The following is a 27,665-nucleotide window of genomic DNA, read 5'->3' as shown; positions in this document are numbered from 1 at the left end:
TTCTGTAAATGATGTGCAGCCTTCTCAGCCCTATGCAGAGATGCCAAGTTGTCCAGTTCCAGGCTGGAGATTTTGGCCCAGTACTGGTTTTGAACTTATGTCCCAATGCACTGTGGGATTTGTAGTGCCTGATTCTGTCCATTGAAATCAGTGCTGTAGGTTCCAAAATCTCCAGCGTGGAACTGGGTAACTTGGCATCTCTGCCCCCTACTTAACTGCCCAAGCTACCATTCAGTGGTCCTTATTCAGTCCCTTCCTTGGTGAACACTGAACTAAAGAATTGTTGAACATTTCTTTTTGATCTTGTTAGCCTTCACATATTTCCTTTTTTTTTTTTTTGCCTTAGTCTTACAATCCTACCTCTACATTTCTGCCTTTCACTAACATACCTGAAAAAATTATGTTGCCTGGTTTTTCTATCACAGCTATCAAAATGATGTGTATACAGGTAATAGATCAAAAATAGCTATGAGACTTTGTTAGGGTTAGTGCTGGGGGGGTCAGTATTCAGGGATTAGGTTTTTTTTTTAATGTGTTATTACCCAGTGTGATCAAAGAAGGCAGAAAATAAAAACATTTATTCAGGAGCTCAGATCTACATCTGTTACATACAGTCACAGGGTATACAACCATGAATTTCTTCCTGCAGCATTCCAGTACAGACAATTAGAATATTCTTGACTTCTACCTGATGGCTATAGCTAGTATTACATACTGGACTGAATATGTAAATTAAAAGTCAAGGTGAGGTCAAGAGATGCTTTGTAAACATCCCACTGCATTCCTGAAGGTTTTTGGTGATGACAGTGTGGGTGGAGTCATGGCGCACCATGCAGGCCACAGAAGGGATGGTCTGCCAGGTCTCATATGAAAGCTGCAGAAGGCTGCTCTGACTGTAGACTCCATCACCAATGGAGATGGCAGGCCCCGTAATAGCACTATTTGTGATATTTCCACTGATCATCCACATGATCTCAAGGATGGCAGGATAGAATCCATCAGCCAAACACAAGAAATCGAATACTGAGGGAGGTGAAATATCCTGGGTGGTGGTAAAGAGAGTGACTGAAGGAGGCAATGCTTCAGTCCCTGAAATAAAAAAACAAAATGAAGTTATTTTTCAAGCTTTTTTTAAAAGTATTATATTTTTGAGTGAGTTTGGTGCTTATAAAAAATGCTAAATCTACAGGAAACTAATACACACATTGGGGGTAATTTTATTTAAAATTGGCCTAGGTTGAGAGGGTAAGCAGGTCCTAATTTGTAGCCTATTTTATTTGATACATAGGGGCCTATCATGTCACAACTGAGGCTAAAATCACCCACATGCACAGAGGTAAATGTGTATGATTGAAGTATGCGTGTAGGCGTCGCTTTGTAATGTTACTCCTGACCTCACTTGATCTCAGTCATTAGCTTTGCTTCCTGACTTAGGGGTCCTTTTAATAAAGGGTTGCCGCATGGCAAACTGGAACTACTGCCGGCCTAACACTGGGGCTGGCGGTAGTTCCACCCCACTGCACGCCATTCCAGTACTATGGAAAATTGGTCTGTATTTTTTACCGCAGTAATTACCTGGTGCGGCACTGTCCAGTTACCACAAGATTAGCACGGGAGACCTGATCGCCACCTCAATAGGTGGCGGTAAGTGCTCCCCCCAAAATGGCTGTGTGGCAAGTGCAAACTTACTGCTCAGCCATTTCTTTTTTCCATCTTTTTACCCACTCAGTAAAAAGGGAGTCTGCACACGGCAAAAACACACACTTCCATTAGCGCAGGGCTCCTTTTACTGCAGCTTAGTAAAAGGGCTCCTTGTTTAGATGCTTTTTCATCTTCATCAAACCATATGAGTCAATCACATAGTAGTAATGGAAACCTAACCCCACAGTAGGATATATTAACAAGAATATCACATGCAAGGTAGAAGTAATCATCCCACCCTATTCATCAGTTGTTGGACATCTTTTCAAGGAGTACAAAGATACTGGAAGAAGATCAAAGGGGAGAGATGATATAACCTATTGAAAATGATGGTTTTATTTAGCTTGAAAAAGAGAAGATTGCGACATGACTTGGCATTGGTCTTAATATATTTAAAGGGGCTACAATCTTGTAACAATAAGCTCTTATCTTATTTATCTTTTTTATCGCCACTGGAGAAAGGACAAGAAGTGTTGAGTTTAAGTTATGTTAGAAGAAATGTAGTTTAGAAATTATGAAGAAATTTCTAATGGCAAAGATAGCTAAGTGCTAGAACAAGTTACTGTTCTAGCAGAGAGCTGATAGAATCTTTGTCATAGGATGTTTATAACACCAGGGCTGGTTTTAGACATGATGGGGCCCAGGGCAGAAATTAAGAAGGGAGCTTCTAATCATCTCTCCTCCCCCCCCCCCCCCCCCCCCCCCCCCCGATCTCCTCACCTGCATTGCTTGCTAATACGTGATCCGGGCATCTCTTGCCCTTCTCCCCACCATAGTCCATCTCCTCCTCCCTTCCCCTCACCTTCATGGTCTTCTTTAAAGAGCTATTTCCCTTCTCAGAGGAGCCATAGCACAACAGCCATCCTCACAAGCTGCCCTGAAGCTTTCCTTCTCTGCCACAATCCACCCAGGTGGAAACAGGAAATTGCATCGGGGGAGGGGGGATTACGATTCATCATGAGAGAGAGGGAAAGCTTCAGGGCAGAGGGAGGCAGCTTGTGAGGATGGCTGCTGCAACAGTGTCCCTCTGAGAAGGGAAATAATTCTTAAGGAAAATCGGGAAGGTGAGGGGAAAGGAGGAGGATATGGACTGTGGTGGGGTGATGGAAGAGATGCCTGGACCGTGGGGGCCCCCTGGAGCTGTGGGACCCAGGGCAGCTGCCCTGTTTCCCCCCCCCCCCCCCCCCCCCAATGCTGGCCCAGTAAACACACACGTCTAACTTCGTAGTTTGTGCCTAGAGATGAGGGAAGGGACTAGATTAGTGGTTCTCAGGCTGGGAAAAATCTATCCAGTCTGGCTTCCATGATAATGAATACACATTAGATTTATTTTCATGTGCTGCTACCATAATGTGCTTATTAATTGTGGACATCCTGAAAATCTAATTGACTTCCAAGGCCCAGGTTGAAATGACCACTTGAGACCCCTTCCAATGTTTCAGCTCTTGAGTAAAAATATGCAAACCTACAGGATAGATTTGGAAGACTACCTTGCAAACCTGAAACAATTTAGTGATCTTTCTGAAGAAATGTGCTTCTGATTTGATGACTTTAGCAGTTTTGTTTTATATTTTTTGAAATTATTGACTGAAGTCTTTGAATTTCATTAGAATATTTTCAGTGTCAGCTTATAAAAGCTTGGAAAGATATGAAACATTTTTAAAATTCAAATTTTACTTTGAATTGTTAGCACATCCCTCAGGGCATGTACACAAGCAACCAAACCACAGTTCAGAAGCAACATAAAGTCTTTATTAGTATGGTTTGGGTTAAAACACAGAATATAGGCCTGTCTTCTTTTTTAGGCTGTCAGTTTAGGGCCTACATAAAGATTATTCAGTGCAAAAACAACAGAGATCAAGTATTCTAACAGGCCTACCATTTCAGTCTCAAAAAGGTTCTCTGAGCAGTTTCTGATATCATATACAGAATCCAGGCTATAATACTCACTCTACTTTGCAGTCCTAAGTGATCCCAGGGTCTGTCCTGGAGGCTCCTTCCTCTTCCCTCTGACTTTCTCTAACCCCTGTCTTTTATACTTCCAAGTTTGGGACCCCACTCTGTTCAATAGGTTTCCTTGCTCTGGTTTTGTAAAGGTGATGTGCCAAGTAACATGGTAAGTAGGATTGAGATTCTCTTATATATACCCTCATAACAACTACATAGAAAGATACATGACTGTATTAATCTATAACAACATATATTTTTTAATGCTATGTTATATATACTGTACATAATGAGTAACTGTATTTCTACTTACCTCCAAACACACTGACTCTGGTGCCATCACCAGAAATAACAGTGTTAAAATAGTTTGTTTGCACCATGCACCAGTAGATCGCACTCTCCTCTGTTTTCACCTTTTGGATGTGCAGCATGAAGGAATTGCTTCTGCTGTCTCTTACTGGCAGGAAACGCTCACAGAATCCTGGGCCGTAGCTGATTCCACTGTCGTTGTCATGTTTGAGAATGGTAGCTGGTGGGTTACCCGGCTTCTGCAGAAACCAGAAGACATGGAAGTCTTGGATTTTTCCACCTCCAAGTTGGCATTTCAGGATGGCCAATGTTCCGTCTTTAAAAGCAGCACTCTCTGGTTGGGTGACTGTCAGCTGGAGGCTACAACCTGATGTCAAAAGAGAAGTAGCAAGGCAGGAGAGAGACAATAACGTCTCATTAGGCAAGGATGTACTAGTGGAGATGATAGCAACCAAATCAGTGGTTAATTTCAAGCATTCTTAGGGGTCTTTTAACTAAGCAGTGGTAAAAGTTGGCCTAAGCACACCCTTATGCGGGTTTTTTCCCATGTGCAATGGCCATATTTACGCAGCCGGAAAATGGCCAATTTTCTATTTCCACCATTAATCGCCACACGCAACCATTAAAAAAAAATTACCATGGGAGCACTTACCAACACCAAGTTTGTAGGTGGTGAGGGCTCCCATGGCAATCTTATGCTAATAGGTTAGCACACAGAAATGTGGATATGCTGATTATTAGCACAAAAAATGCCTCCTGTGCCCCTTCACACATCCCATGGTAAGCATGCACTAGCGCTTACTGCTGCTTAGTACAAAGAGAGGTAATGATGGTTGGAGAGGTAGAAATGAATGTAGATTAAGTAGTCTGTGCTGACCTCAGAAGCAGGATGCAACTGGGCAGACTGGATGGACCAAGAGGTTCTCCTCTGTCACCAACTGCTACAGAAGAATGTAATAAAATCTACCTTATAAGAGAACTGTTCAAACTTCATAAAGAAGAATTTGATAAATGAAATCTTTATTTCTCATAGCCAGTGATGTTTAATGCTTTGTATGCTGGAATGTGTGGAGCTATTTTGTATAAGGCACATACTGTAAAATTTTAACTATTTGAAGAATTCTACTACTACTAATCATTTCTATAGCACTACTAGACATACGCAGTGCTGTGCACATTATATGCAGGTGCTTTCTCTGTCTCTTAGGTGATCAGGACAGCTACAATAAGCCTAGAAAAAGTGATTCCCCAAAGCTCATATACACAGACAAATCCAAGGATTAGAAAAGAAAGGGAGATAGAGTGACTTGTCAGGTCAGTAGCAGAAGGGATTCTTCAACACTTGTTTCACAGCTTCTGTTGTATCACAGTCCAATGATCCCTTAACGTTTATCATTAAGCTGCTTAGAGTGCTTGGAGCATGATGGATTTTACATTGTGTGATTGGGTGTGACTGTATTCTAAACTGAAAAATTGTATAATTGGGAATACCAGTTATGTGTGTGATGAGAAAATATGAATAACATGTAAATAGAAATGTAAATAATTCTGGACCACAGAGGTTTAGCTTTAGCTCTGAAAGACATACCACCCCAGCCTTATGAAGTTATGGTGGTTATTTTAGAAGCTCTATTCCAGCTTTGGATGTCTGAAAATTAGCATTTAGATATCCATATTGCATGGATGTTCAAATCCCAATTTTACAAAGGCAGGTTAAGGACGTCTAACACTGCAGTGCAGCCATATGGCAAAGGGGCATGGTCTGGACGTTTTTTTTTGGATGGGACTAGGGAGGGCCCAAAATATGGACATCCAGCTTCGATCACAGAAGAAGGGAAGTCCAAGTCTAAAAAGATGGACGTCCGTATTTAGATCTAGTACGTGTCACGTCCAGGTTACAGAAAGATGCTCTGATTAAGCAGCTGCCCACTGGAGGGACAAATCAGCTTTCTACCATATGTAATGACCCCTGATACAAACATTGTACTAAAACACAGCCAAGTTGTGTCAGCATAATAAAGACTTTCCATTTGGACCCGTGGTCCACATATCCATTTATTCAGCCGTCTTCGCTTTCTGTTTTTCCTTGGGATATCTGCAGAGATTCTCTTCTTTGTCTGAAGAGTGAGAGTGCATGCATGTATGTTTATGTATCTGTGGTAGAGACAATCTCATATAAATAGAGTTTCCCTTTGAAAATTTGGGCTGGAATGGAAAAGTCCTCAGATACTAAATAGGGAAGTTTTCAGCCTGGGGAACTTACTCAGCTAACTATTAAGTTACCTTCAAAACCTGTTGTAATGCTATTGTCTGTATCCTTTCAGAAGCACCAAAGAGATCTAAATATTTTATTTTACTTCTTCCATTTTGGAAGCTTTTTTCACATATAAAACTTTGTAAATTTATACCTCAGACATATGGGAGTACTTCTATAATATAGGTGCTAACAGCTATATGCCCATTACATGTGTAAATGTTTATAATAATGGCATTTACACACGTATATGTCCACAGTCACATGTAAATGCAAAAATTCTACCTAAGCATTATTCTGCAAAACTCACTTAATTTATACTGTATAATGTATATTTGCAAGGGAGGTGCACAGTGTACATATGTGTGGAGCATAGGTGGGACTCACACAAGGAAGTTAGAGAAAGGACAGGAGATGGCAGGAGTGTGCTTGGCCCATTATCTGGGCTGAAGCCAGTAGGTGGAATTTGTTGCCCTATCAATTACATTGTCCTGGGTGTATCAAGATGGCGGCAGCTGCACAGGGGAAAATGAAAACCTCCTTGAGTGGACCGGCTTCAGCTTTGTGACATTATCCCGTCTCCTGTTCTTTCTCCAACCTCCTTGGACTCACACATGTGTAATGAATAGAATACTAGAAGTTACACATGTATTTGCAACAATTAAGGCCTCTTTTACTAAGCCACGCTAGTGATTCCTGGCATGGAAATGAGAGGAAGCCCATTCAATTCCTATGAGCTTCCTCTCAATTGCTGTGCAGGAATCGCTAGTTCAGCTTAGTAAAAGAAGCTCTTAGGTGCTAACACTTATACAGCTCTATGGCACCTAACTATTAACCCCCTAATTACGTGCGCAGTTTATAGAACAAAGTCAGTTGCATGTGTGATTTAACTCAATAATTAGCTGTTAATTGGAGGTGACAGCATGTGACTATAATTGGTGCTAATTTACACCAATTAGCAGTTACATATCTGCCTTTAGTTCCAGAACGCACAACTTCAAAGGGGTAATGGACATGGGAAGGGCATGTGTGTGTCAGGAGCTTATCAAGCAGGTTAAAGAATACTATCATATACTGTATGTGCCTAACTGCCTAGAGTTATGTGCAGTGGTGTGCTGGAGCCAGCTCATACCAGCTCGCGAGAGCCAGTTGTTATTTTTTCAGAGTTTTGGGAGCCGGTTGTTAAAGTAGCTACTATAACAACCGGCTCCCAAAATTTGGGCTCTGGTCCCCACCTGGCAGTGTCGACAGCGTCCCCTGTGGCTTTGGGCTTCTTCTTCTCACACCGTCACATGCAGCACTTCTTCTCTTTCTCTCTGTTTCTCCTCCTCCCCCATAAACTCTCTTCTATTGCTTTGCGCGAACCCGAACTTAATTTTTTTTTTTAAAGCAGTGTTAACACATCAGCATGAATAGGCTGCTTCAGCCAATCCCAGGGGCCTTCCTTCAGCTCTCGGGGGTGGAACACGCAGAAGGAAGGCCCGTGGGATTGGCTGAAGCAGCCTGTTCCTGCTGACGTGTTAACACTGCTTAAAAAAATTAAACGCAGAAGACGGGCAAGAGCAAGAGGCAAGAAAGTGCGAGGGGAGAGAGCAGAGAGGTGCTGCTTGGGGGGGTAGGGGACAACAAGGGAGTCAGCCAGCTAGGTATTGCATGTGGAAGGGGAAGGAGGGAGAGAGAGAGAATCTGCATCAAGAGGGGTAGGTTCGAGACTCAGGAGAGTGGTGCTGCTTGGGGGAGGGCAACAAGGGAGACAGATACTGCATCATGGGGGGGGGGAACAAAGGAGGCAGCCAACCAGGTACTGCATGGGGGGAGGTTGGAGGGAGGGAGAGAAGTGCTGCATGGGGGGGTAAGGAAGGGGAGAGTTGCTGCATGGGGAGTCAAAGAAGGAGAGGGGTGCTGCATTGGAGGAAACAATGAGGAAGACAGGTACTCAGTGGTGTGCTGGAGCCGGCTCGCACCGGCTCGCAAGAGCCGGTTGTTAAATTTTCTTCCAGTTTGCGAGCCGGTTGTTGCAAATAGCGAGCCGGCTCTGGCTCTCCTCCCTCCCTCCTCCCTCCCTTCGGATCCGCCTCACCTCCCGCTTGTTTTTTAAATTCTTGGCTTCCAGCGCCGAGTCGCCGACTGTCCTGAGTCCTCCCTTGCCGATTTGCGCTTTAAAAATGGCCGCCGAGACTTCCAGAGGCGGCCTCGCGAGACTTCGGCTGAAGTCTCGGCGGCCATTTTGAAGCGCGAATCGGCAAGGGAGGACTCAGACAGTTGGCGACTTGGCGCTGGAAGCGAAGAATTTAAAAAACAAGCGGGCACGCGGTGAGAGACCGGATCGGGAGGGCGGGAGGGAGGGAGGAGAAGAAAAATTTCATAAAACAGCTCGGGAGGGGGTGGCAGGGAGGGAAAAGAGAGTCGCTGCTGGGCATGGGTGGATGGAGGGGGTCGCTGGACATGGGTGCATGCAGGGCAGGGGAGAGGAGGGTCACTGCTGGACATCTGGGTGCATGCAGGGCAGGGCAGAGGAGGGTACACTGCTGGACATGGTGCATGCAGGGCAAGGGAAAGGAGGGTCACTGCTGCACATGGGTGCATGCAGGGGAGAGGAGGGTCACTGCTAGACATCTGGGTGCATGCAGGGCAGGGCAGAGGAGGGTCACTGGGTATGGGTGCATGCAGGGCATGGGAGAGGAGGGTCACTGCTGGACATGGGTGCATGCAGGGCAGGGGAGAGGAGGGGAGAGAGAAGAAATGCTGGACATGGATGGAGGGGAGAGAAAAGTGAGGAAGGAGATGAGATGAGGGAAAAGGAAGAGAGGAGAAAAACTGCACATGGATGAAGAAAATAGGCAGAAGCTGAGGACCAGAAATGAAGAAGAAAGGAGGAAAGAAATAAATGGAAAGGAAGCCCTGGAAACGGAGTTAAGAGGACAGATAGCAGCAGAATCGGATACTGGGCCAGCATGATCAGAAAAACAGTCACCAGACAACAAAGGTAGAAAAAAAATCATTTTATTTTCAATATAGTGTTTGGAATATGTTCACTTTGAGAATCAGGTGTTCAACATTAAAAGTTTATATTTATTTACTTATTTATGGCATTTTATCCCACATTAAACATGAATTAGATTAGAACCTGGGATCATTTAATTTTTTTTCCTGGAGAGAGTAATGCATTGCCCCCCTCCCCCGCTATAGCCAGCTCTGCAATTTTGGGGGGGTGCAGAGGTGGACGGGGGGGGGGGGGGGGGGGCGCTGAGGTGGACTGGGGAGAGAGCCTGTTGTTAAAAATTTACCAGCACACCACTGCAGGTACTGCATGGGGGGGGGGGGGGGCAAGGAGAGAGTGAAGTGCTGCATCAGGAGGGGTAGAGAGGGACAGAGTTGCTGAATAAGGGGTGGGTCAATGAGGGACAGAGGTGCTGCATCAAGATGGGTGCAAAGAAGCAGAGAAGTGCTGGATAGGTAGGTTAGGTACTAAAGAAAGAGATTCAGTGAGGTAAGGGGAATGAGGAAGAGAAGGGCCACAGAGAGGGAAAGAGGTGCTGGACTTTGGGGATGGGGATTGGAAGGACAAGAAAGAGAGAGAGGTGCCAGGACATGCGGGGAAAGAAGGAAGAGGGAGAAGTGCTGACCCTGCAAAGAGGAGACACAACAGATGTGAGGGAAGAGCGAAGAATACTTGCTGGACCTCTGGGGGGAGAGAGAGGGGGAGATGCTAGCATGTGGCTGGGGGCATAGGTGGGAAAATGTGGGATACAAATGTAACGCAAGAATAGGAACACAGAGATGGGAGATGCTCAACATGGTAGGAAGATATGGGGTGATGCTGGGTCAAACAGATAGGGATGCAGAGAGAAGATGGATGGTGGACATGAAGAGAGAGGAAGTGCCAAATGGACAAGTAGACTCTGGCAAAACAGTTAAGGAAGAAAGAGGAAAGCAGAAATCAGAGACTGGGACCAACACAATAAGATCAATAAAATGACCAGACAATGAAGGTAGAAAATGGCATTTATTTTCTATTTATTGTTTAGAATATGTCAGTTTTTGGAATGTGTGTCTGCCAGAACTGGTTTTAGACATGGCTGGGGGCCTGGGGCCCACAAGAAAAACCTTACTCCTTGGTCTTCAATGAGCAGAATAGCAGTGGTAAATCTCCAGCATTGAGATGGGCCACCTTTGCTGGCAATGATATCAAGTCCCGCCAGCCAAATTAAATGGAGTGCCACTGCTCCCCGCTGCTTGTTTCTGGCTCTGAGCAGCATGCCAGGACTTCTTACACAAGAATGCATGAGTGGAGGAGTGGCCTAGTGGTTAGGGTGGTGGACTTTGGTCCTGGGGAACTGAGGAACTCCCACTTCAGGCACAGGCAGCTCCTTGTGACTCTGGGCAAGTCACTTAACCCTCCATTGCCCCATGTAAGCTGCATTGAGCCTGCCATGAGTAGGAAAGCGTGGGGTACAAATGTAACAAACAATTCCTGGCATGCTGCTCAGAGCCAGAAATAAGCAGCAGGGAGTGGTGGTGGTCCATTTATTTGGCTGGTGGGGCTCGGCCTCCCTGCCAACAAAGGTATGTCTAGCATCCCCGTATGGGGAGGGAGGGGGAGAGAGAGAAATGCATTGCCCCCCTAGTCCACCCAGGGCCCCCCCAAATTGCAGGGCTGGCTATGCCCAGAGAGAGAGCCTGTTGTTAAAAAATTTCCAGCATACCACTGGTTATGTGTGACCATTTATACTAGGTTTGAGCTGGCATGAATGTTTTTGCCTAGCGTTAGAGGCAGAGGTAAGGTAATGTTCTATAATAGCAGTTCCATCATAGAATAATTTACTGCCATAAGCCCTCATTGCCTTTATATTTTTGTTTATCTCACTCTTCAGGGCAGTCTACCCTTGGCATATGTGATTTCTGTCAGCGGCAAAGGAGTGTGAAAATGACTTGCCCAGCTACCCCAGTTCTCAGTCCACTGCTACAGAGCTGCCATTACTCAGTTTCAGGAGAGTTTTTTTGGCCAGTCCTGTTTTTGAACGTACATCCCAATTTAGTGTGCTATTTGTAGTTTGTGATTATACCCATTGGAAATCAAAGCTTTAGGTCCTGTGGAGGGGCATAATCGAAAGGGGACGACCATCTCTAAGGGCGTCCATCTGTAAAGACATCCCGGCGAAGGGGTGGGGAAACCCGTATTATCAAAACAAGATGGACGTCCATCTTTCTTTTCGATAATACGGTCGGGGACACCCAAATCGTGAAATTTAGGTCGACCTTAGATATGGTCGTCCCCAATTTTCGGCGATAATGGAAACTGAGGACGCCCATCTCAGAAATGACCAAATCCAAGCTATTTGGTCATGAGAGGAGCCAGCATTCGTAGTGCACTGGTCCCCCTCACATGCCAGGACACCAACCAGGCACAGTAGGGGGCACTGCAGTGGACTTCAGAAATTGCTCCCAGGTGCATAGCTCCCTTACCTTGTGTGCTGAGCCCCCCAACCCCCCCCAAAACCCACTCCCCACAACTGTACACCGCTACCATAGCCCTAAGGGTTGAAAGGGGGCACCTACATGTGGGTACAGTGGGTTTCTGATGGGTTTTGAAGGGCTCACATTTACCACCACATGTGTAACAGGTAGGGGGGGGGGATGGTCCTGGGTCCACCTGTCTGAAGTGCACTGCACCCACTAAAACTGCTCCAGGGATCTGCATACTGCTGTGATGGAGCTGGGTATGACATTTGAGGCTGGCATAGAGGCTGGAAAAAAAAATATTTTTTTTTGGGTGGGAGGGGGTTGGTGACCACTGGGGGAGTAAGGGGAGGTCATCCCCAATTCCCTCCGGTGGTCATCTGGTCAGTTCAGGCAACCTTTCGAGGCTTGGTCGTGAAACAAAATGGACCAAATAAAGTCAGCCAAATGCTTGTCAGGGACGCCCTTCTTTTTTCCATTATCGGCCGAGGACGCCCATCTCTTAACCACACCCCCGTCCTGCCTTTGGTATACTGCCGACACGCCCCCATGAACTTTGGTCTTCCCCGCGATGGAAAGCAGTTGAGGATGCCCGAAATTGGCTTTTGATTATGCTGATTTGGGTGACCCTGAAAGAAGGACGCCCATCTCCCAATTTGTGTCAGAAGATGGGTGTCCTTCTCTTTCGAAAATGCCCCTGATAATGTACCAGGATAGGGTTGTTAGAAATCCAGAGTGGCCTGAAATCTCCCTCCTGAAACTGGGTAACTTAGCAGTTCTCCAATTCTAACCATTAAGCCACTCTGTTCAAAATATATGCTTATCTAGTCCCTATGCTCACTTGGAAAGTATTACTGCTGCCATGCCCAGAGCTAGGCACTGAATGTTTTCCTTCTACTACTGGAGAAGTGAAATGTGTGTGGGGAAGGGAGGCCATGAATGAAGATCTTAGACGGGGGCAGTGGTGAGAAAAGAAATAAATTGGGGGGGGGGGGGTTGTTCATGATAGGGTGGCCTACAAATATATGTCTGCCTAGGGCCTAATATAGTGTTGGTCTGGCCCTTAATAGAAAGCTAGGTTTAGAAGGGACCTCAAGAGAGGATCCACTGAAAGTAAGACTATGGAACATAATCTACAGCAGTGGTACTCAAACCTGTCCTGGGGTCCACCAGCCAATCAGGTTTTCAGGATATCCCTAATAGAGCCCAACCAAAACCAAGATCTTCGGTTCTTGCCAAAATTGAATCTGTGATCGAATTTAGCAACTCAGTTTCAGTAGGAACCAAAACTACTCACCCCCAACAGCTCCCAGTTTCTTCCCCCCACCCAACCAAAAAAGCCTCCCTCCTGATTCCCTCCCCCCTCAGCAGCAGCCACCTCTGGGGCCTACCTTTTTGTTGGTGAGTAGTGGGTGCAGGGAGCATCCTCCCTCACTCCTATACATGGCCCGGTTCGAGGCAAAATGGCTTCTGCTATTTTCAATGGCAGTATCACAAGATTGTCACTGGAGGTTCCGGCAGCTATTTTGAGATTGGTACCAGCACGGGCAGGAGACGTGTTCCCGCCCGTGCTGATTCCAATCTCAAAATGGCTGCTGGGACCTCCCATGGCAGTCTTGGCATCCATTTCTGCTGAGCAGCGGCATCAGGCAGGAACAAGTGGGGTTTGTTCCTGCCCAGGAGAAGTCACTAGACCACCAGGGACTCTTAAGATAGGCCCAGGGAGGCCTACGAGTGGTTGGCCAGGTTGGGGGGGGGGCAGAGAGTGATCGCAGAGTGTTTGCAGGGGGGGGGGGGGTCAGTTTTTGTCGAAAATGCACTGGCATTTTCAGCAGAAACCTGAACCTGGATTATAGGCCACTTTCAGTGCTGAATCTGAAACTGAAATTTGGTTGCCTTGTATACCCTAATGAATATGGATAAGAGAGATTTGCATGCCTGTCACCTCCATTATATGCAAATTTCTCTCATGCATATTTATTATAATATACTCAACAACTGTTACAATTATATCCATCTTTATTACATATTTAAATATCATAAATCTAACAATTATTGTCTAAAATTCCCACTATATCCAATCATTCATCCACTCACACAATCTTAAATCCCTAAAATCGGTAACATTAACATACCATTGCAGTGCCCAGAATAATTGTGTCACTCATAATTTCACCAAAATTTCAATAACAATATTATTATAGAGCCTGTCAATTACACAGTCAGTCAGAGATATGAGGAGTATGGCCACGTGTGCTGTAACCGGTGTGTGTATTGTAGTTATGCAATGCAAGTTAAAGAAGTGAGTGTCCCTCATACAGGAAAGATATATCGCTTGCAGGCTCATACTGATTGCAATACTGCAAATTGTGTGTTTGGGATAAAATGCCCTTGTGAGTTATAGTACATCGGTTTAACCACTAGAAAGATTAAGGTTAGAATAGCTCAGCATCTAAGTAATCTTCGCACAGGACGAATGGAAGCCCCACTTGTTTCACATTGGGTAGATGCTAAACATGAAGTTCAGGATCTTAGATTTGTAGTTTTAAGTCAAATCAGTCCTGACAGGGGTGGGAATTTGCCTCGTATGTTATTAAGAAAAGAGCAAAGGTTAATTTACCTTTGGAATACTGTGAGCCCTAATGGGTTAAACAAGGAGGTGGAGTGGTTAAACTTGTGCCAGGGTATTTAAACTCAGTCTCTTTGAAGCCTCGATATGCGCATGTGTGGGCGTCTTTTGAGATGCTGCCACCAGCACATCCATGACTGCTGAGTGTTTGGCCACCTGTAGAGCTGGTAAGAGTTTATAGTATTGGTTTTAAAACGGATGAGTTAATGTTTGTGAAAAATAAGTGGATGTTATTATTGTTGCTTATTTAGATTGATGACCCCTGAAGACGCTTTTTGCGAAACACGATCGTGTAGGGTCTGTACAATACTACCTCAATGAGCAAATGAGATGTTAAGACTTCTACGGTCTATGCCCTGAAAATGGTAGATACAGATCAAGGTCAGGTATGCATATGAGTTTATCTTGTTGGGCAGACTGGATGGACTGTACAGGTCTTTTTCTGCCGTCACCTACTATGTTACTATGTTACTATGTTACAAGTGATGTAAGCTCCTGAGAGGCAGCATGAAGTTGAAGGAAAGAATTACTGATTAAAGATTCAGCAGTAGTTCCGTGAAGATTGGAGTCATGCTGTGAGAGAAACTGTGTTGTGAGCCTGCTATAACAGAGAACAGTGAATCAGCAGTGGTTCACGCTGTGAAGCAAGACTTTGGTTCAGCGTGGGCAGATGGGAAAAATTTTCCCCACCCCAAATCGGCCCTAAACCAGCCCAAAACCCACCCAAAGTCAAACCCCGCCTCCAACATCACCGACCCCGCCTCCGTCACCGCCCCGCCCCCAACATCACCGACCCCGTCCCTGACGGCACCTCTGACGTCTTCAGCCCCGCCCCTGATGTCAACCCTACCCCGGAAAAGCTTCTATTGGACCAAATTGGACCAATAGAAGCCCCCGAAAAAAGCGCAAACCCCGCACAGCTGCAACGAAAAAGAAGCCCAATTTCCCGCAGCCCGCAGCCTTTGAAAATTTCCAGCATCCTGGCTTAAAAAGCAGCCCAATTGGGTGGGAAACCCACCCATCTGGCAACACTGCTTTGGTTTGAGCCTGGTGTGATGGAGAACTGTTATATGAGCAGCTGCCTTGTCTTTGAAAGGCAAGATAAAACAACATCCGATATATAGAGAAATTCAAAGACTGGTAACAAATGGATTGAGAGAATATGTTAATGAAGAAAAGTTTTCTCTGACTGGATTTCTCTGGATTTTCAGAAGGCGTTTGACAAAGTGCCGCACGAAAGACTCCTGAAGAAATTGCAGAGTCATGGAATCGGAGGTAGGGTACTATTATGGATTAAGAACTGGTTGAAAGATAGGAAGCAGAGAGTAGGATTGCGTGTCCAGTATTCTCAGTGGAGGAGGGTAGTTAGTGGGGTCCCGCAGGGGTCTGTGCTGGGTCCGTTGCTTTTTAATGTATTTATAAATGACCTAGAGATGGGAATAACTAGTGAGGTAATTAAATTCGCCGATGACACAAAATTATTCAGGGTCGTCAAGTCGCAGGAGGAATGTGAACGATTACAGGAGGACCTTGCGAGACTGGGAGAATGGGCGTGCAAGTGGCAGATGAAGTTCAATGTTGACAAGTGCAAAGTGATGCATGTGGGTAAGAGGAACCCGAATTATAGCTACGTCTTGCAAGGTTCCACGTTAGGAGTTACGGATCAAGAAAGGGATCTGGGTGTCGTCGTCGATGATACGCTGAAACCTTCTGCTCAGTGTGCTGCTGCGGCTAGGAAAGCGAATAGAATGTTGGGTGTTATTAGGAAGGGTATGGAGTCCAGGTGTGCGGATGTTATAATGCCGTTGTATCGCTCCATGGTGCGACCGCACCTGGAGTATTGTGTTCAGTACTGGTCTCCGTATCTCAAAAAAGATATAGTAGAATTGGAAAAGGTACAGCGAAGGGCGACGAAAATGATAGTGGGGATGGGACGACTTTCCTATGAAGAGAGGCTGAGAAGGCTAGGGCTTTTCAGCTTGGAAAAGAGACGGCTGAGGGGAGATATGATAGAAGTGTATAAAATAATGAGTGGAATGGATCGGGTGGATGTGAAGCGACTGTTCACGCTATCCAAAAATACTAGGACTAGAGGGCATGAGTTGAAGCTACAGTGTGGTAAATTTAAAACGAATCGGAGAAAATTTTTCTTCACCCAACGTGTAATTAGACTCTGGAATTCGTTGCCGGAGAACGTGGTACGGGCGGTTAGCTTGACGGAGTTTAAAAAGGGGTTAGATAGATTCCTAAAGGACAAGTCCATAGACCGCTATTAAATGGACTTGGAAAAATTCCGCATTTTTAGGTATAACTTGTCTGGAATGTTTTTACGTTTAGGGAGCGTGCCAGGTGCCCTTGACCTGGATTGGCCACTGTCGGTGACAGGATGCTGGGCTAGATGGACCTTTGGTCTTTCCCAGTATGGCACTACTTATGTACTTATGTACTTATGACTGTGTAATTGACAGGCTCTATAATAATATTGTTATTGAAATTTTGGTGAAATTATGAGTGACACAATTATTCTGGGCACTGCAATGGTATATTAATGTTACTGATTTTAGGTATTTAAGATTGTGTGAGTGGATGAATGATTGGATATATTGGGAATTTTAGACAATAATTGTTAGATTTATGATATTTAAATATGTAATAAAGATGGATATAATTATAACAGTTGTTGAGTACATTATATAAATTTGCTGCAACTATTTATTGAAATTAACCTAAGATAGCATTGTGAGATTGATGCATATTATTAGGGATATACATGATAAAAGCAGATCAGTAATAGATAAACATAGACTTTTATTCGCAATCTCCTTACATCACATCCTCAGAGAAGGCACCAGGACAATGTAAGGAGATTGCTATTTGTAGGAATAAAAGTCTATGTTTATCTATTACTGATCTGCTTTTATCATTTCCATCTTGGAACTTGCAGATTGATTGCCTTCCTGGTTTTTGGGACCTATTTATTAGGCATATCCTGAAAATCTGACTGGCTGGTGGACCCCAGGACAGATTTGAGTTCCACTGGTCTACAATATACAACAAATTTGTTACTTACCTTGGAAAATAAGGGCTATGAAGGTCAAACACAGAAGTTGGGTGGTCATAGTGTCAAAGTGGTGTCTTCGCATGCGCATCAAAGTGTGATAAATGGACAAAAGCTCAGCTATTTTTAGGAACAGAGACAGAACAGATTTGTAAATTATTAAGCAATATATTTTGCAATAGGAATGATTTCCATAACTCCTAAATCTTTCAAGCAGATGAACTTTCCTAGCTGCCACTTTATGAAACAAATTAAGCTCAAAATGGTTAACCCAAAGTGATGTAATTTATTTATTTATTGGGATATATTAACTTCCTTTATGAAGAGATTCACCCAAGGTGGTGTACAGCAGGTAAAGTTTAACATAAAACTTACAATTTTGTTAACAGCATAAACAAATTATAATTAAATTGAAATTATAAGCATAACTACAGTAAATGAGATATACTTGGACAGGAAATTGAATCCTAATATTTTTGCTAACAAGATATAATATAAGCATTTAGCAGCACCAAAAAACAGTCATATAAAAAAGTGATAAATGTATATATTTAGAATTTTCTGATTTTGCCTGTATGACATTCCATAAGAACTGTAATGCACTTCAGTATTTTGGTCAATAATACTGATGCTTTGGATCAGTTTATTAATTCATAGCAACATAATAATATAGTAAAAGATAACACAAATACCAAATTGCCCGTTCTGTCGACCTAGTATAGATTTATTATTTAGGTATAAATATATGCAAATTTTCTAAATGCCAACAAACACCAACTCGCTTCTTGGTGTTCCACTCAATCTTTCAACCCTGCTTCTGTGAATTATATAATAGGATGTATTAAGATGCACTAGAAGATTAAAAAAAAAAAAAAAAGAAAAACTATCTTTTTTGGTATTTTGAATCTAAAATACAATCATTTTAAGTACCGGTCTCAAGTAATAATATTGTTCCTTTTCTAACTGTATATGTTTATTGATACAAATTATAAGTATAGTAGGGAGTACACATGAGAAGGACTGTGAAACATATACCATAGGACGGAATACCATGGGGACTGTGAGAAGATGTATTTAGATAGGGAATGCTTTATTCCAGCTCACTGTTTTATTCTATCTCAACCTTTCCCCATGTCATCCCCTTTTCTTGCCCTTCTTCTCATATCTCTCATTTCATATCCTCACTCATTCTCTCAACTCACTCATGCATCCTACTCATATCTAAAACTACCAAGTATTCACTATCCCTCAAATTCCTACTCCATCTCTCCTATCCATAATTTCCTGCACTGTTCCACTTTCTCTCCCTTCCACCCACACCCTCTAGCCACCTCTATCTTCTGCTCTGTTCCTCTGCCCTCTACCCATACCCCTTATCCTATCCATCTTCCGCTCTGTTCCCCTCCACTCTACCCCATCCATCTCTTGCTCCTTCCCCTCCTCCACTCCTCTGCCCCCACCCCACAGTCCTATCCATCTCCTACTCCTTCCCCCTCTGCCCCACCCTGCAGTACTAGCCATCTCATGCTCCTTTCCCCTCCCCCACTCCTCTGTCCCCACCCTGCAGTCCCATCCATCTTGTGCTCCTTCCCTCTACCCCATCCCTCAGTCCCATCCGTCTTATGCTCCTTTCCCCTTTCCCCAGTTCCATCCATCTTCTGCTTTCCAGTATCTCCAATTTCACCTTTTTCACCTTTTTCTTTCTCCATGTACACCGTCATTCCCTCTGCGTCCCTATCTGTCTTGTCCAGCATCTCCCCTTTGTGTCCCTGTCCCTATTATCTTATTCAGTACCTGCTGTGTTCCCAACCCTCCCCATCCCATTTCTCCCCCTTCTTTCCCCTTTCTCTTGGACTCCCACCCCAGGGCCAGCATGTCTCTCTCTTCTCTCCCATGCCCCCTCCCCATGGTACTGCATCTCTCTCTCCTCCTTCCCCTTCATTGGATACAGTATCTTTCCCAATCTGTCCCTCTCCACCACCCCCACACATCCAATCTTTCTCTCCCCTCCCCATTCCAGCATGTCTCTCCCCTTCTTTTCCCCAGCTCCTCATCCAAGCTCTTGCTTCCTCTCCCTAACCCTTGTGATCTCGCATCTTTTTTCTCCTACCCATCCACAGGTGGGGCATCTCCCTCTCTCTTTCCACTACTGCTGCCCCTGCGAGGTTCAGTGTCATTCTTCTTCTCTCCTCCCTCTCGATGCCCAGTGTCACTCTCCTAATCTCCTTCCTCCCCTCCCCCTGCAAGGTCCAGTGTTGCTTTCCCTAAGATATAATCTAAGAAAACATAAAAAAATAAATAACTTACTGCATTTTAAAGTTTACAATATGGAGGCAGATGTATTGATAAGCACTATCAAAGACAGCCGCATGAACTGAGGAAGAACTTTCATCATTGTAAGCTTAGGAGATCTCAAGTACTTGGTTTGTGTCTTTGAGCTCACCCCTCGGATTCTCACCCAAAGAGCACTACCTGCTCCTTGGGCGCACCAGTGCATCATGAAACGACACAGATAAGTTTGTTTTATAAAGTTGGTCAAACACCAGCACAGCTTACATTGGGTGTTGTGTGACACTTAGTGGGCAGAGCAAAGGTGATCAGGCAGAACTGAATAACTTGTAAGGGACGTACAAAACAAACACTTTCAAAACATTTTGAGAGCAGAGAATAAGCTAAGTTATAGCTGTTTTGGTGTGGCTTCACTGACAAAAGATGATTTTCAATGATGATTGTTCACAGCAGGTAACCCAGATATTTTAAATGCTTTGCCACAATGCTAGGGACATTAGGTGTGACCTCTTAGAGCTGGAGGAGATTTCAAACAAACCATGAGTAGAGAGGTGTGGTAGCCGTGGTAGTCCATTTTTAAAGGTAATCAATAGAAATAAAAGAAAATAAAACATGGAAAAGAAAATAAGATGAAACCTTTTTTATTGGACATAACTTTTACCTCATATTGGACATAGCTTTTACCTCATCCCACACTGAAACACACAATCATAACATTCAAGAACAAATACACACACACATTACACACCTGTAGACCACTTTTCACATATACTATGACGTTCTTTTTAAATCACACTCTGGTATTCCTTCCCAACAGAAACACATTATGACATTCCATTCAGTACAAACACACAACCCTGGTACTTCTTGTTTTTATCCCCAAATACAGAATCTCTGACATCCCTTCCCTCTGTCAACACTAAAATCTTGTTAACTCTTCACAACAAATATCATCTTCAGTCCCACGTGGCAGACAAATATCCCTTGACATCTCTTTATATCTTCAAAACAAACACAAATGTATTAAGTTATGTCCAAACAAACCTTGGAAATGGTCCTAGGACCTAGATTACCGTTCTAAAATAAACATTAGGTCATTTAGGTCTAAAACACAATTGAAACCTGGATTTTTAATACTTCAAGTGTTGCGTTTGTGAGCTTGTAGTGGACAGAGTATCAAATTGTATGTATATGTTTTAGTGTCAGGGTATGTGTGTTTGTTTTGAAGATATAAAGATGTCGAGGGATATTTGTATGTTTTATTAGGAAAATATACCAAGTGGGACTGAAGATGATATTTGTTGGGAAGAGTTAACAGGATTTTAGTGTTGGCAGAGGGCAGGGATGTCAGAGATTCTGTATTTGATGATAGAAACAAGAAGTACCAGGGTTTGTGTGTTTGTACTGAAAGGAATGTCATAATCTGTTTGAGTTGGGAAGGAACACCAGAGTGTGATTTAAAAAGAACGTCATAGTATATGTGAAAAGTGGTCTACAGGTGTGTAATGTGTGTGTGCATTTGTTTTGGAATGTTATGATTTGTGTGTTTCAGTGTGGGATGAGGTAAAAGTTTGTGGATTTATGTCAGGAAGGGTATCAAGTTATGCATTTTAAGATAAGGGATCAGGATTTATGTTTTTATTTTTGTACAGATGGGGTATCAGAGCGCACGTGTTTATTCTGTGAAAGAGTATCAGGTTATTCCTGATTTTTAAAATATTTATCCAGCTATTCTCATTGTGGGGTGAGGGTTTACCCCCAGAGGTTAATGATTCGTGAGTAACTGTCTGTAACTAAACAAATAAAAACATGGTTAAAAGCTGGAAAATAAAAGGGGCAGGAAGAGGCAGAGGGGAATTGGAAAGGGAATCAGAGATGCAAGCTGAATTATTGCTTGATGGAGAAGGTTGGCTATTTGAAGGATGGCAATCTGGTTGTCTGAGGAAGGGGAAACAAGGTGCAGGCTGACAGGTTTGGGTACTGCTTACTGTTTATGGGAGTGCTGGTTGGCTGGTTATTTGTCTGGCTAAAGGGATTGGACTGACTTGTTGGGGGTGAATAGCTAACTGGGAAGAGACTGAAGACAAACTGACCAGAGAGAAAACATGCATGTGTTGAAGTAGTAGGGGAAAAGAGTAGGGGTAATGAATGAGATGAGTTGTCTGCATTTTAATCCATGCCTGCAGCACTACAACCACTACTACTACTACTACTACTATTTAGCATTTCTATAGTGCTACAAAGCGTACCCAGCGCTGCACAAACATAGAAGAAAGACAGTCCCTGCTCATAGAGCTTACAATCTAACCAGAGACACCATGGTTACCACAAGTACTGACATGCAAGAATTTGGCACTACCAGCAACTCAAAGTTTTCCTTGATCTCTACAGACTGAGAATGAAAAATCCATGAAAACCAGAGCTTCTGCTTGTGGTGCATAGAAGTGTTCCTCCTCCATGCTTGTCATCCACCAATTTGAATAAAGGACTTGACTCTGTCACCCTGGTTCGTCTCTCTGCGGTCATTTCCACCTTTTTTGTCTTTGCTGGGTTTCCGTGTGGGAGTGTTTTTTTTTTTTTTGGGGGGGGGGGGTTGATTACATTATTACACTACTCCAGAGAAATAAAATTATTGTTCTGTGTCATACTTTAATTCATTGTGACTTAGACAATGATTATATTGTGCTATTTTGACAACAGGAAGTTGTAGAATTTTTCAGAATTTTCAAATCTAGTGTACTGAATTTTATATTTTTTAAGCAGAATTTTAATTTTATTATAGAATTCCCCTGGAGTAGTACAGATAAAAAGTGGATTTATAAGTGAATATAAACACATATGTATAAATAGTTATTTTAGGAAATCCATCACTTACATGTATAAGTTACAAAGTACTTTCATATTGTCCTGATATTCAAACTAGGGGACTCTTCTACTAAAGTGTGTAAATGTTGCATTTACCGCACGATTAACGCTAAAATTACCATGTGGTAAATACAAAGCCTGTGCAGTAAACTTAGGGGTGAATGGCCAGCATCTGCCCTGAATTTACCTCATAGGGCAGCAAGTCACCACACCACCTAGTTACATGCAGTGACTGATAACGCATTAGGCACTCCATGTAATGTGGTTCAAGCTCACTAGAAATAAACAAAGAAAGAAAGGAGAACAGGCATGGGCAGTGGTGCGCATGCTGGTTCCCTCCCTGATATCACAACCCCCCCAATCCCTTTTACATGTCACAACCCCTCCTGATCCTCACTCTGATATGTCACATCCTCCTGATCCTCCATGACACGTCACCAGTGTGTTTCTTCTAGCAAAAAAGGTGCCGGTATTCAAATGTCAGGCCACCCTTCAGGGATGAGGTGATCACTGAGGGACTCACCCCACAATGGTCAGGCCCCCTGCAACCAGTCACAGAATCTATGACAAGGCAGAATTGGTGTGTAGAGCCTGAGCTCTTTCATTAAAACTTGGGAACCATGGGCCAATTTCAGCACACAATGGTAAAGGTGCCGGTACTCAGTACCCCCAAGTACCCCCTCAAAAAAGCCCTGCATGTCACAACCCCTCCCAACCCTCTCCTGACATGTCACAATCCCCAATATCCCCTAACATGTCACAACCTCCATGATCCCCCCCCCCCCCTCAGGTCAAGCCCTGCCCTTCCAGGCACCTCCCTTCCTTGGGACTTACCTGGGGCCACATTGGTAGTTCAAGGGAACCCAGGCAGCAGTGGTTACCCTCTGCTGTCACCTGGATTGGCACCAAAATCTGAAATGGCACCAATGATCCCTAGAGGTAGTCCCCACTTTAGGTCCCTTCCCATCCTTGCGATCCTCCCAGATGCCTCTTCTGTTTCACAGCCAACTATGCCTAGACAGCAGAACACATTCTGCTTTTTGTTCTATTGGCCCCCAGTTATGGAATTCTCTCCCTCTAGATATGAAGCTCGAACAGTCATACCATAAATTCAAAAGATTGCCCAAAACCTGGTTATTTCATTACACTTATGTGCCTGGCTAACCCTAAGTCTATCTTCCCAACCCCCACCTAACTCTTTCTCCTGCAGTAACCTGTTTATCTTCTCTTCATTCCCCCCAGGAGGGTTTTAACATGGCTGGTTGGGGATAGGGAAGGGGCAGTGCTGTTGGAATCAGAGGTGCTGGGGGCTGAGCCGCTGTGGCACTTATTGACCTGTCAGCTGCCGCTAGCTGCCTCTTGAGGTAGCTGTAGGTTCAGCTGCACTATCAGCAGTCAGGACAGCTAGCACATGGTAAAGACCCATGATGGATGTACCTCCTCCCACCCCTATTATGCTCAGACTTGACCCACTCCTAAATTAGGAAACTAGCAAACTGAAGGCCCCTCTTTTAGTGCAGTAGACTGTACAGTGGGCTTGAAGTACTGTCTACTGCATTGGTAATGCTGTGTTAGCTGCATAACTCAGTTTAATAAAGAGGCCCCTGAGTTATATATTCAGGAGAAGCCAGTTAACATATAACTTCACTGTCTATTTTCAGAACCTATATGGATAGTATTGAGCTGAAAATATGACTGTAGGGCCTAATACTATCTATATGGAAGTTAAGCTCCACCCAGTGCATCCCAGGTTGCCATTTGGAGGGGTGCCTACAGAGGAGAGAGAGAGTGGTAGTCATTCCCTCCTCCAACTACGAGGTAGGCTGTGGGGGGGGGGGGGGGGGGGGGGGGGAGGGGTGCTGCTGAAGGTGTGGAGGGCTAACGGTACCACTTGACCACCAGAATCTTTTTAGTGTTTGGAGGGTAGGGGGGCCTAAAGGTCCACCAGACCTCCAGTCCTTGTGTTGGAGAGGGGGGGGGGGGGGCTTAGGTTTGACAGGTCCGGGAGAAAATTCCTGAGCTGTCAAACCTCTTCTGTTGGTCTCCCCCATTCCTTCTTTGCAGCGTAGGGTTTGCAGCGGAAGCAGCGCCCTTGTTTGGCACGCTGCCCACTGATCATAAGGGAGGAATGCAGGAGACCCTCATTTAAATGCATTTGAATGCAATTAGCGATCAGAGCTGGTGAGCACATTGTTTCATGAACTCACCAGCTCTGATCCTGGGGCGCAGACAAGCACGGTGCTAGTGCCCACATTTGTTTCTGATCATTGGCCCCCTACAGGCCTATTTTCAAAAGAGAAGGACGCCCATCTTTCGACACAAATCGGTTAAAGAATGTCAACCCCGTGGTTTCTCAGTTCCTTCAAATAATTTTGAAAGAGATCAGTTCAAAAAAAAAAACATGTTACTTTCTGAAAGACACATGGTGACTGAGAAAAAAATCTTTTAAAATCTATTTGTCTGCAAGATTAAAAACAACTTTTATTGATGACTTAGGTGAGGGTTGAACACAGAGGCGCATCTGTTTCTAAAAGCTGTAAGCTGAAGTCACTGAGGCACAAAAAAATAGAAATAAGTTTAATTTTAGGAGTTGCTTGTTTTTCAGTTTCAGTATTTTCTTAACTGGATTTTGCAAGGTTGTTTTTGTGTTACTTATTCTGATTCTAATAGGACACAATAAACTGAGGGCCAGACAGAGGGCAGGAGGTTAAAACCAGAGGCAATAACCAGAGATCCAGGAACTGCTAAGGGGAGAGAGGAGCAGGAGGGGAAAAGCAGGGACAATAAACAGAGATATAGGAACTGCTAATGAGAGAGAGAGAGAGAGAGAGAGAGAGAGAGAGAGAGAGAGAGAGAGAGAGAGAGAGAGCGCAAGGGCAGGAGGGGAAAAGCAGGGACAATAAACAGAGATACAGGAACCACTGAGGGGAGAAGCAGGGGCAATAAACATACAGGAACTTCTGAGGGGCCAAAGTATACAGAAAGGATGCTTAGAATTTTCTTCCTACTGTTTAGACCATTTGGCTTTTCCTCTTTTAGGCTTGCCTCTCATGAAAGCTGTGATCAATATCAGTGCACTGACACTGAGGATCTAATGAGTGATGGAACAGATTCAGAGTCTTCAAATGAGTGACAAACTCCTAATAAGTAAGACTGGACATCTCTTTTAATTTCCAACACATCTCTCCTTTCTATTGTTATACTGCAGTAAGTAAATGAAAAAACTAATGTTATCAATACAATTTAATAACATGCACTTTAATAGAAATAAGCACATAAATAATAGAAGCCCCGGTATTCTGTATGGCAGGGATGGGCAACCTCGGTCCTCGAGGCAGGGCCATTTTTAGACAGGGCAGAAAGTAAGGAGGGGGCCCCTGATAATATCCTCCCCTCCCCTCTCCCCCTGATCTCCCCATCTGCATTGGTACTACATGGTCTGGGCATCTCTTCCCTTCTCCTCACCATGATCTGTCTCCCTCCCTTCCACTCACCTCACCTTGTGGTCTTCTTTAAAAATTTATTTCCCTTCTCAGAGGGGCCCTGGTGCAGCAGCCATCCTCACAAGCTGCCTCTAGCTGCCCCGAAGCTTTCCCACTCTTTGCCATGATCCGCCCAGGCGGAAGCAGGACATTGCAATCACTGCAGAGAGGGAAAGCTTGCACAGGCAGCTTGTGAGGGTCCATCTGATAAGGGAAATAAATTTTTAAAGAGAGGAGGAGACAGATTGTGGTGGGGAGAAGGGGGAAAGGTGCCTGGACCCTGGGGCCTCCTGGATCTGTGGGGCCCAGAACAGCTGCCCTGTTTGTCCCCCCTTAATGCTGGCCCTGCCTCGAGGGCCACAACCCAGCTGGGTTTTCAGGATTTCCCCAATGAATATGCATAAGATCTATTTATGTGCATTGCCTCCATTATATGCAAATAGATCTCATGCATATTCATTGTATCCAAGCCTCGTGAGAAATATCTTCAAATAGTTACAATATACATGCATTTACACCAAGTAACTTATCCTTGATTCCTTTTACTTTTTTAACATTTTATTTCCTTCAAAATCTTAAGTTCACACAATCTGTAAAAACTCCCTTCTCCGAGGACAAGCAGGCTGCTTGTTCTCACTGATGGGTCGACGTCCACGGAGGCCCAGGAATGGCAATTTTTCACAGCAAAAATAGACAAAGTTTTGCCAGAGCCTTCTGGCGCACAGGACGCGCGCACTGCACATGCACAGCCATCTTCCCGCCCGTCGCGCGAGAGTCCCCACTCAGTTACCTTTTTTCCCGCGGTGAAGAGAGGCAGCATTTTTCCTGTCTTTTCTGAGCCCTTGGAAAGAGCCTTCGGCCGTTTTTTTGGAGATTTTCTCTGATTTTTCTCTTTTTTTATTTCTCCTTACCTTGCCTTTAAAAAAAGAAAAAAAGAAGTCCTTTACATCATAGTTTTTTGCCCTTGTTAAGTTTCCTTTCGTTTTTGCCGCGGCCCTCTTAGGCCACGCGTACACGGTTTTCTCTTTTTTGTGCTCTCCTTTTTGGCACAATCGCAAACTTTGATCTTGCCGCCGCTATTTTTCCATCCATGACATCGAGGACTCCCAGCGGCTTCAAGAAGTGTACTCGGTGCAACCGGTCGATCTCGGGTACCAAGACGTCGACCCATCAGTGAGAACAATCAGCCTGCTGTCCTCGGAGAACACCTGCTACAGGTATGTATCTTCGCTTTATCCTCACTGCTTCACAAACATTGCATTCATACAACACACTACTTTCTTTCTCTACTTTACTCAATACACAGTGCGAGTAGTACAAACTGATTGCCTTTGAATGAAATCGAACCTTTACATATACAATGCTGTCTTTTACCGTGGTCCTAATGATCCCCTCTATTCATAAAATAGTTCTTAATGTGACCTTAAAGGCACATGAAACTCTCCTGTATGTTTATAATAGTCTCTTATCTGTAGTTGTTTTCAATCTCCCTGGGGTTTTCAATTGCCTCCTTCTCTGAAGTTCTCTTTCTGGTTCATAAGATTTCCAGCCGAGGGCTGCTGTTTCTGCTGTTTCACTTTGCTCACTTTTCACTGCTGTTTATGCTTTTGCTAAGCAGCTCCTGGTTTCTCAATGTCACTGCTCATTTTCCATATCACACTGTGTTCTTTG

The 27,665-nt window shown here is 44.2% G+C and overlaps 1 protein-coding gene across 1 annotated transcript; it reads right to left on the bottom strand.

Moving 5' to 3' along the window:
- Window positions 1-558: 558 nt before the first annotated feature.
- LOC115459325 (immunoglobulin lambda-1 light chain-like) lies at window positions 559-26,874 on the bottom strand (the record flags this gene model as incomplete). The annotated part of the gene is made up of 4 exons (XM_030189168.1): window positions 559-1,089; window positions 3,962-4,324; window positions 17,371-17,478; window positions 26,785-26,874. Coding segments are annotated over 4 exons (911 nt in total), but the record flags the coding sequence as incomplete, so codon positions are not given.
- Window positions 26,875-27,665: the final 791 nt, after the last annotated feature.

The sequence above is a fragment of the Microcaecilia unicolor genome, unplaced genomic scaffold, assembly GCF_901765095.1.
Source record: "Microcaecilia unicolor unplaced genomic scaffold, aMicUni1.1, whole genome shotgun sequence".
Classification (NCBI taxonomy): Eukaryota; Metazoa; Chordata; class Amphibia; order Gymnophiona; family Siphonopidae; genus Microcaecilia; species Microcaecilia unicolor.
Note: the sequence above shows the minus strand (reverse complement) of the source record. Positions and strands in the feature narration are given on the sequence as shown.